Here is a 9,728-nt window from a genome sequence, read left to right as displayed (position 1 = left end):
GTACGGCTTTTTTCCCCCTCCAGGCTGCCGGTTGGATGGTATACGAGAAACAGTACCATTCTTCCTGTTAATGAACTCTTTTTTAAGTCATTTTTTCTCATTTGACCCTTCCATGGAGCAGAAGCAAATTGCGTGAAATTACCTCCAAGGATTACATTTATTACCGGCCAATGAGAACCCCTCGCCTTGTTTTACAAACTCTTAATCCTATGTCATTCTGATGCCGCAAACAAGCCCGGTCCTGGGCCTCCTATTCTTTCAACTTTCCCCAGCTGGAGGGACCTCATTCTGCACTTAATATTCCCCATAAATATCACACGCTAAAGACCCCTGACTTCCAGCAAGTCCACATTAAACATGTGACATGTCACGCATGACAAACTCTGAGTATCTTTTCAAAGCAGCATTAAAAGCAAAGAAACCAATTTTCTTCTCCTTCCAAACCTCCCCAAGTGCTGAATGATGGGGATTGGAAAGAGCCACTGGAGCGTACTTAGGGGGATTTTATGAGATTTTCCAGAATGATTTAATCTTATTGTGAGCATTATTAATGAATGGGCAACCCAATTTGGCCCCAATATCTGGGAACGAGGTCACAATGCTGGGAGCGGCTGACCCCCCCCCCCCAACCTTAAGCAAACCTCTTCCACCGTGGAGGAGGACGTGCGGAACCCAGGGGAGTTCAGGAGAGCCCCTGTGATGGGGACATAGCTGTCCCCTGCACACTGAGGGCACAATGCCCCACCACCTGCTTTCCCAGGGCCACCCCTACGGTGTCTTGGGATGAGGAGTGATTGGGAGCCTCTGTGGGAAGGATGAGGGGATGGGGAAAGTGAATTTGCTCCATTTTCAGACAGGCTAGCCAGATCTGGATGAGGCCCTGGAAGGAAACGCAAGAAGGGAGCAGTTGGCCTAATAACGTCCGTGTGTTGTCACCAACGACTCAGGGTTGGACTGCGGTCAGGGCGGGCACCGTAGGTTTGTGGTGGGGCAGCCAGGAGGTCCATGAGCTAGAGAGAGGGACTACTGGAGAAGGTTTGGGATGACTCGGGACTTGAAACTGAGACTTTACGTCAAGTCACCGGTAGTGGCGCCGGTCAGTTTCCCACTGTCGTCTTCTAGTAGCGCCCTCGCCCTCCGTAATGGGGGCAAACATTTATTATTATTGTTTTGGATTTGTAAAACCCAGAGGGACAAGGCACCAGCAGTTCTCTTTTCCGTGTCGTTTTGAGTGAGGAGATCTTGCTGGAATGGAAGCGGGGGCTGATGTTAGAGGAAATCACACACGGGTTAGGTGAACTTGCGCTTGGAGGAAATAATGTGTATGTGAGCACGTGTGCGCGTGTATACACAACGGTGAGTGTGGCTGGATGAAGGGGATCTTCAACGGGGTCGGAGAGGGGATTCTGGAACCCCGAGTTCTGCGGAGCAACTGTGTTATTTCACAGCCAGTGGCAGGCTGGCTGGGGGGTGGAGCGGGGGGGGGGGGCTGCCAGCCTGACAAGGGGAAAAAGCATTTTTCAGAGGAAAAAGTTGTGTTGCCTCTGGACGTTGTTAACTGTCCAGTTTGAAGCATACATTTTTCTCCCTTTAAAGAAAAGAGAGCGATTACCAGTTATACATTAAGAAATGTCATTCAGTCATTTTTATTCATTCTCCGGAAATCTTCGTAAAAGCCTGAATCATACTTCTACAAGCAGCAATTTTGTTAATCCAGGGGGTTATTACTCTGGGCCCTTATTAGGTTCTACACCACTGCCAAGCAATCCTATAACCCTCTCAAAAGAAGTTTACCTCCCTGTTATAAAACCAGTAGTGGTATTTATACTGTGCAATAATTAGTGTATTACTTGAATCCACTAACACGTTCATTTTATCTCTGCACAAAACCTCTAGTCTGCTTATAGAAAGCTTGTGCCTCCTTTGGTGCTGGTAAAGTGGTGAAAGACTGAATTGAAGGCTGGTTGCACTTTCTGCTTTTGCCTCGCCTTAATTCCCATCTCTTTTTGCTCTCATCCAATTAGCACAGTGTATTAAGCGGTTTATCATCTCATAGTCAGCTATTGAGAGAAACAAGGCGAGCACTTTGCAATAGAACCTGCACTCCTTTGACACCCTCAGGTACTTACATATTCCACTGTGCTATGAATAATAGAGGAAGAATGGAGCGCTAATTCCCTCATCAAAGAATGCCTTGTCTGCTGCTTTGCTCAACAACACCATTCTGATCAAAAGAAAAGCAATAAAGCTTAGCATAACAAAACGAAACCTACTTATTAGCTTAGTGGTTAAATTAATGCAGAGCCGCTGCTATTCAAAACCAAGGTTTGAAAACAGCCTCCAACAACCTGATAATGCTGCCTTCGGGATGAAGGAATTTTAATCTGAAATTTGAGGCTGGCTCAGATGAGTTAATCTATTAAACTGCTATAAGGAAGCTCCACAGCAAACCGTTCAATTAAGAAATATTTAGGTGAGGAGAGACAGAGAGAGAGAGAGAGAGAGAGAGAGAGATTGAGAGAGAGAAGGGAGGGAAAGGCAAGGTGGCTTGAAGTCTGGGATGGGAGCACTGAATTGAGGGGCTGGGGGGTTCCGACAAGAGGATCTGGGGCTTGGTGTGTTTTTCTTAAAACAAGATAGGGAAATCTGTTTTTAGAGTTTCCTTATCTTTGCACCTCCTACCAAACTAATTGTAGGACACATTCGAAAAGGCGTGTTGAGGTGTCTGTGTGTGGTTTGTGTGCTGGAGAGAAGAGGAGGCGGATGGTGGTGAAGGGCAGTGGATTCATCCTCTTTCAACATCCTCTCCCCAACTCCAATCTGTGAACTCTGGTTAGCCCCCCATGTCTTGGGCAAGAGTCAGAAGATTAACTCTGTCCGTTTCCCGGATAAATTAAAATCTTGAACATGGTCTGTGTAGGATTTTCAACTTCTGACCTCCCCTATGCCCCTTTATATGAAAGAGAGTGGAGGGTTAGCAAGTGGTGTCCGAGATCAATGGGCACCTTGTTAGAGGCAGATCCTGCTTACATTCAACAGGAAAGGTGCCCTTTGCAGAGGCACGGGGCCGCAAGAGAGCCGGGTTCTCCTGGGGCCCCATTTCCCAACTGGCCCAGATAAAACTTAGCCCGGAGGTTTAGTTAGTCTGGCCCAGTGCTCAAAATTTTATGCTAAAAAATTCACTGCCAAGTTGAGAAATGGAGACGCTTTATGGAGTATCAGGATTCCTGGCTTCTCTTGAAAACCAGATTGTGTGGCCACCCTGGGCCCCATCCCTCCCAGCAGCCCTCGGCAGCCTCTTCCCTCTTTGGACAGTCCCTGCCACTCTTCAGTGTGAACCTGGCTTGTTTCAGCCGTTCACTTTTAGCACTTGAACTTCGGATCCATGCCCGGGAGCCTGCGGAGACACACGGGTAGGCTCCCCCTGACAGAGAGGTGGGTGGCGTTTCTGCACCCCTCCCAACCAATGCTCCATCAACTGACAAAACTCAAGGAGTCGAAACCTTTCTCAGAGAAATGGGAGTATGCTATGTGCCAACGTTCTGACAAAGAGACCCATGGGAATTCTTCATGAAAGTTGCAGTTTCAATTTTGTATGAAATTCTGGACTCTGTATGTGCCTCCCAGAAAAGCCCCTTCAGTAACCTGGAGTGACAAATCTGAGTAAGACCACATCAACTGCTGCATGAGCTCTTTTTGGGGGGCTGGACCATGAAACGCCGGACCTTCTATCTACAGAAACAGTTCCTGCCCTCACAGTGCTTACTAGCTCGACGCAGAGACGAGAAACAGAGCAGTCAGAAGTGATCTGAGTCTCCCGTTGTTTCTTGATGACTAAGTTAAGGATAATTCTCTGTATTTACCATAACCCCAGGTTCCAGAAACCAAATAAAACACGCCTTCTCTTTGGAAAGCAACGTGGGGGCGCGGGCTCCGGAAGCACACACTAGACAACTATCTCTAAAACCTTATGTGATAAAAACGTTGAAAACCACACAACCCCCTTAGTTCCCTGAAGCAACATGGCTGCTCCACTTCTGACAGGTGGTGGAGCCTGACGTACCAAGGCATTCATTAATTAACCCCCAGGGCCCCACACCCAAAGTGTCTCCACTTAGAACCTGAATACAAGAGACAAAGGAGAAAGTGGGGGAGAGAAAAGAAAAAAGCAGAGCAAGATGGAAGACAGTTCATTTGCATTGCTTTAACAAGCGGCCTTCACTAGGGTCCATGCTGGGTGACCTTGGTCTGATGGGGGGCCTTTCTCCCAGGAGCCATCGGTCTTAGTCTCTCCAAAAACAGACACCACTGGGCTCTTGGCTTAGCTCTCGGGCTGTCCAAGTCAGCAAAGCACACGAGAAACCATACTTCATCTTGTAAAGGAACCTAAGTCCACAGGAAGTCTCCGGAATGCTGCTCAGGGCACTGGGACATACGCCACTGGGGCCTCTAGGAGCTGATTTCCAGCCAGGCTGAGGGCTGGGAAGGGGATGGCCTCCAGTCACCCCTTACTCCGGGCTGCCACCTCTGGCCAGCTCTTCACACCTGATGGAGATTTAGTGGAACTGCTTTCCTTTCAGAAATCTTTATTTAAGCAGGAAAAAAACCCCACACACATGGCATATTTTTCTTTTAGAAAAACAGACAGGTAGACTTTTTTAAAAAATATAGCATAGTGTACAGGGGAAATATATCTTGTTAGTATAACCTTACATATAATGTAAGAATGGAAAGGCTGCTATACTGAAACAGATGTGGCTTCTGGCAAAGAGGGCACCACTCCGAAGAAATGAAAACACACACACGCACACACCCGCACCAGGGCCAATTAACCAAACCTCCTCCCAATTTCTTCTGAATACAACACAATGACCTTTGCCCCAAACTCTACACAGTTGAAAGGAAATGTTATAGGATATCAAATTATTTTCAATGTGCTTTCTGTCTGCAGAAACCTTTACCTGGATTTTCTACTTAAGGGGACAAAAAGGAATGCGAGTATAAAACACCTGCCCAGTATACGTGTGCGCGTGCAATGGGGAGCACTTCAATAAACAAGTAGGCTCTGTTTCATCTAGTTAGGAGACGCAAGGCTTCTCTACCCCACCCCTCGGCTACCTATATAAAAGAGCAGACTAAAAAGGACAGCCGCTCTTGGAGCCAGCGACTGGGGCAATAGTGGGGTTCAGACTGGGTTTAACCGGCATGTGAAAAGGCAAAATAAAATGTTAGCACTCGTACCAGGCTTCATAACTCTTTCTGGGGGCACCTCTGCTGAAGGCCCTGGGGCAAAGCGTGGGGTCCCTTGCGTTCCAGCCACTCTCGATTAATTTCTTGTCCCTCACGGACCTCTCCCCTAGGAATCGAGTCCCAGATGCGCAGCTGGCTCTAGGCTGTGTTTGCGCAGTACATGATACGTTGTAATAGGAAGGCTCTTACGATGCTCTGACATTTGGTAGATGAAATACTGTTGCACTCGCCCCCACCTCAGTAATTCCCCTCCCAAGCCACACACACGCACGCACACACGCACGCACGCAGTCCTAAAGGGAAAGCGATGCCAGAGGGAGCCGTCAGGACCCCGGTGGAGGGGTGGAGGCGGTGGGGTCGCCCACTCTGCTGCCTGCATCGCAGGCTCCCTCAGGGCCTCACGGCACAATCTGCGAAGAGCTTGCTGAGGTTCACTTCGGAGTAGCCACTTCGGGACAAGAACTGCTCTGCCGTGTTCTTGAGTTTTTGGTAGTCCTGACGAACTTTGGGGGTAAAAAACTGCTTCTTCCATTTATCTAAAAAGAAATAAAAATAAAAGGATTACAAGTCTCAGAGGTAGCGTCTTTAGAGACCATTCAGTATCCCTCAAGCACCAGAGAAGAGGGCGCAGATCCTGTCTGCACTTCCATGTCTCAGATGTCCTCCTGGTGCCCCGTTGCTGGTCTACACCAGGGGCCAGTCCCACGCCAGGGGTGCGGGTGAGTTCCCTAGGTTCCTCTCTGGAAGCCTTGGTTCTTCTACCCTGCGCGCCGCTTCCCAGCACCTAGCTGACTCCGGGGGCGGGGGACAGGGCCACGCTCCACGGATGCGAACTGCAGGTGCGCATGCACGTGCAGCAGCCAAGGTGAACTCCACCTGCAGCCACCACTCTCGCAGCCACCACTCTCGAGCATATGCGTGCAACTGAATGCAAAGTATGGATGCGGCAGGAAACACTGTCTCAAAAGAAGCCAGGGCCTCCCAGAGTCAACTCCCAGGAGCAGCTGGGCCTAGTCGGCTTCTTTGAGGCCCTCCGGTCCGTGTCCCTCTGCTACTCAAGACTCCTGTGTTGCAAGAGGTGAGGGGTAGGCTGTCTGGAGGGCACCTGTCCGGTGGCGAGGTTGCTTTTTCTTCTCCATCCACACCGTGTACCTGTGGACTCTGGGCATGCAGCAGCCGTTCCTCTGCTTCCTGCTTCTTCTACCCATTCATGCCTGGCCTGCCCACTCTGAGACGGGCACTGCCAGCCACACAGAAGGTCCTTCCTTTCCTGCCCCACAGCCTGCTACTTGCACACTTGGTTCAAGGAGCAGTAGGGCCAAGACACTGAGGTGTGATCTTTTGAGGATAAGGGTGATTGATCCCTAGGGGAGGCAGCCCTGCCCAGGATGCTTAAGGCGACCCAGTTTTGGTTCACAGCTGCTCAGGAACCCTGTGACGTGTTTGGCGAAGTCCACGTTGTTTTTTTTAACCCCCATTTGCTGGCTGAAGAGACTGGGAGGTCCAGCCACTCACCCGAGGTCACACAGCCGGAAATGTGCGACAGGGACATGCGAGCCTGGGTGGCCAGAACCCTGAGCCCCTACTCGAAGGTCAGGCACCCTAGTGCGCCCCCTCTCCCTACCGTCACCCCTCCCCGGTGCCCCCGGAACAGGCACAGGCACAGGTGAGCATGGCATCAAGCATCGAGGAAGGGAGTACTCGTCAACCACCGGGAGAAAAACCCCACCGAAACAACAGAGCAACACTGCAATCTACCGAACACCCGCAAGATTAAAGCTGGGGCTCAAGATTTTTGTTCCTTAGCTCCACATTCACATTCGTCCTCCACAACCTTTTCTAAATTACGTCAAGTGCCTTTTAAGAAACAACAGCAAAAAGTTTGGTGGAGAGGATTTAAATGCCCAAAGGGGGTGGAAAAAGAGAGGCGAGAGGAGAGAGAGGGGAGGCATTAGTAGCCGACTACCGACTACCGATTACAGAAAGACACTTTGAAAGTTCTAATTATGGGAGTCTGGGAATACACAACAATGGCCCGGAGCGGCGGCCGCCTCCCTGCAGGCCAGAGCAGCAGGCCGGCACCCGGCGCATGTGAATGACACGAACGCAGGTGCTGACTGGGGAGCACATTTAAAGAGCTGCCTGAATAAGGAGCAGGGGAGGAAGGGAGAGGGCATCGCTCCTGATGTGTTTACCTCCTCTGCTGATGGGATATTGACTTTTCCCACCAGGTTGGTTAGAAAGGGGACTATTTACGCTGCCACACAGCAGAGTTAGAATGACAACCAGCGTCACTCGGTGCTCTTCTTCGTAAAAGACAAGTGTGACCGCCAGCATATCCCATAGCCGGTCAATACGGCCAAGGCACCATTGCACGCCAGTTAGACATGCAGATAAAAGCTCCCGCTTGCTTCCCCAAAGAGAATTTAATCAATAACATATGGAAGGTCTTCTAGGAAACAGAACTGCACGAGCTGGCACAGGCGCGTCAGACGGGGGTGCGGAGGGGGGAAAAGGGCTCGCCCCTTCTTTGTGGTTTTTCTCAGCCCCCTTCAGGCACCTAGGCCCCCCGCATTAGGCTTCACATGAAACCACTATCCTGTTTCCTGTACTGCTACACCCACCACTGTAGAACTCAAGGGAAAATACCGGTGTTAAATGGTGGAAACAAGTTAATGTGGCCAGCAAAATTGGATTCCTTCTCCGTGCTCTGGTTTTGGGAGTTGGCAAAGAGGCCATGGGCAGAGTCACTGCACATCAGGCATACGGTGACGACAACTATTAAAAGATTCCAAGAGGCCATCAGGCAAGAGGCAGAGAAGATCATCTCATCCACGTCCACAGAGATGCCAGGGGCCGTGGCTGTTGCTGTCTCAACAACCAGCACAAAAAAATCCAACCTTCGTTGACAAAAGAAGGAAATGCTCTCCCTAGACACAAGGGCATCAGCAAAATCTACTCCAGAGGGCTGTGCTGTCACCGGAAATCACTCATCCGAATGCACCCGCAAAGCGAATCCCCTTTTCCTGGGAATAACGCTTACTGTAGGTCCTTTCTACATGCTGATTCCTTAGGGTTATATGCTGATTACCAAAAACCTCCTGTCCCCCACTCCTAAGAAAACAATGAAAAACAAGTTAGCCCAGATATTATTCACAAAATATTTTATCAGACACTGACATGAATTGCTAATTTAAAAGTTGGTTTCTACTGATTAGAATCTAAAACCTCAAAACCAGGCAAGTTACAGTATTTTCTATCTGGGATGACCTAGATCATCACCTGCCAGTCGAACCTGTCTTTAGATATTTTATTTGCAAGTTAACTGATCTAATCACATGTTAGAACTGTCTGAAAAAATGGGAGTATTCTCCCATCTAAGGAAACCGTGTCTACTTCGGGTATTTTGTTTCCCTGTCAGTAAACCAAACATCTCTTTTCGGCTGTACTTTTTGTAAAACCCCTTCTGCACTTAAGGAAACACACTCAACCAGAAACCACAAGGCAAAGACATTTTAACATCGCCTCCTGGTTATTTTATTTTAATTAAAGCAGGCTTAGGCACACAGGCAGCAGCCGTCTCTGTTCTGAATGTCTGTTTCATTTATTTCCGTGCAAAGGTATCAAACAACAGTCAGTTATAATTGATTCTGTCAGGTGTTATACAGTCAGTCATAATTGTCTCTGTGTAGAGGTGTGTCAATTTACTATATCTGAATTAAATATTCTGTCAATTATGAAATCAGGTAATAATTTCAGTCAGTTTTTTAATTGCATGGCTTCCCACTATACAGTTCTCAGCTTTCCTAACCGGTTCTAATCCATAGCCTCCCTCCCTCAGTGCACCGTGAGCTTTGCCTTCAGGGGTGGAAGGCCGCCCCGGAAGCTTTAGGAAGTCTGAAAGAAAGCCACTTCATGATTTAAAACCACCCAACCTATAGAGAACTGTTGGAGCCTCTGGCCTGGCCAGCTCTCTCCTGAATATCAATCGATATCCGAGTCTGGGCAACGCACGGTATCTGAAAGATCTCAGGAGATAGCCATGTTTCAAAGACAGACACATTCAGGGCCCCAAACCAAATAACAAGTATAGAAACACTTCTCAAAACGAGAAATAAAAAATACCATCTTCCATTCAGTTCTTTAGAAACAACTTTACAGGGCACAATGCCAGGCACACTCCGTGTATGAGGCATTTACCGACTAACCAACGCCTAGAGGTCCATTCTCGCCCGTTAAATCACATGTTAGACGCGAACACATTTCTCAGGGCTTAAGAGTCTGTTAGTCCCCTATCCAGCTCCATTCCTACTTCTAAGTAATTATCTCCAGTTTTCCTTTTCTCTTCTTTTGTGTTGATACCAAAATACAGCCTTTAAACAGAATAAAATATCCATGGTTTAGCTCAAGTACTCTACTAGGCTGATCTGACAAGTATTTAGAAGTGTGATTATAATTCTCTCCATCACTGGTCTGGT

The 9,728-nt window shown here is 48.6% G+C and overlaps 1 protein-coding gene across 2 annotated transcripts in view; it reads right to left on the bottom strand.

Annotated features, from left to right (window-relative positions):
* Positions 1-4,624: 4,624 nt before the first annotated feature.
* The window catches only part of POLA1 (DNA polymerase alpha 1, catalytic subunit), a 290,976-nt gene continuing 285,872 nt past the window's right edge, over positions 4,625-9,728 (bottom strand). For both annotated transcript variants that reach the window (XM_015085029.3, XM_027054650.2), the window contains exon 37: positions 4,625-5,786. In XM_015085029.3, the coding sequence (XP_014940515.2) occupies positions 5,641-5,786 (146 nt within the window). In that variant the 3' untranslated portion in view covers positions 4,625-5,640. The remainder of the gene's footprint in view (positions 5,787-9,728) is intronic.

The sequence above is a fragment of the Acinonyx jubatus genome, chromosome X (assembly GCF_027475565.1).
Source record: "Acinonyx jubatus isolate Ajub_Pintada_27869175 chromosome X, VMU_Ajub_asm_v1.0, whole genome shotgun sequence".
NCBI classification, from domain to species: domain Eukaryota; kingdom Metazoa; phylum Chordata; class Mammalia; order Carnivora; family Felidae; genus Acinonyx; species Acinonyx jubatus.
This window is presented reverse-complemented; position numbering and strand designations above follow the sequence as displayed.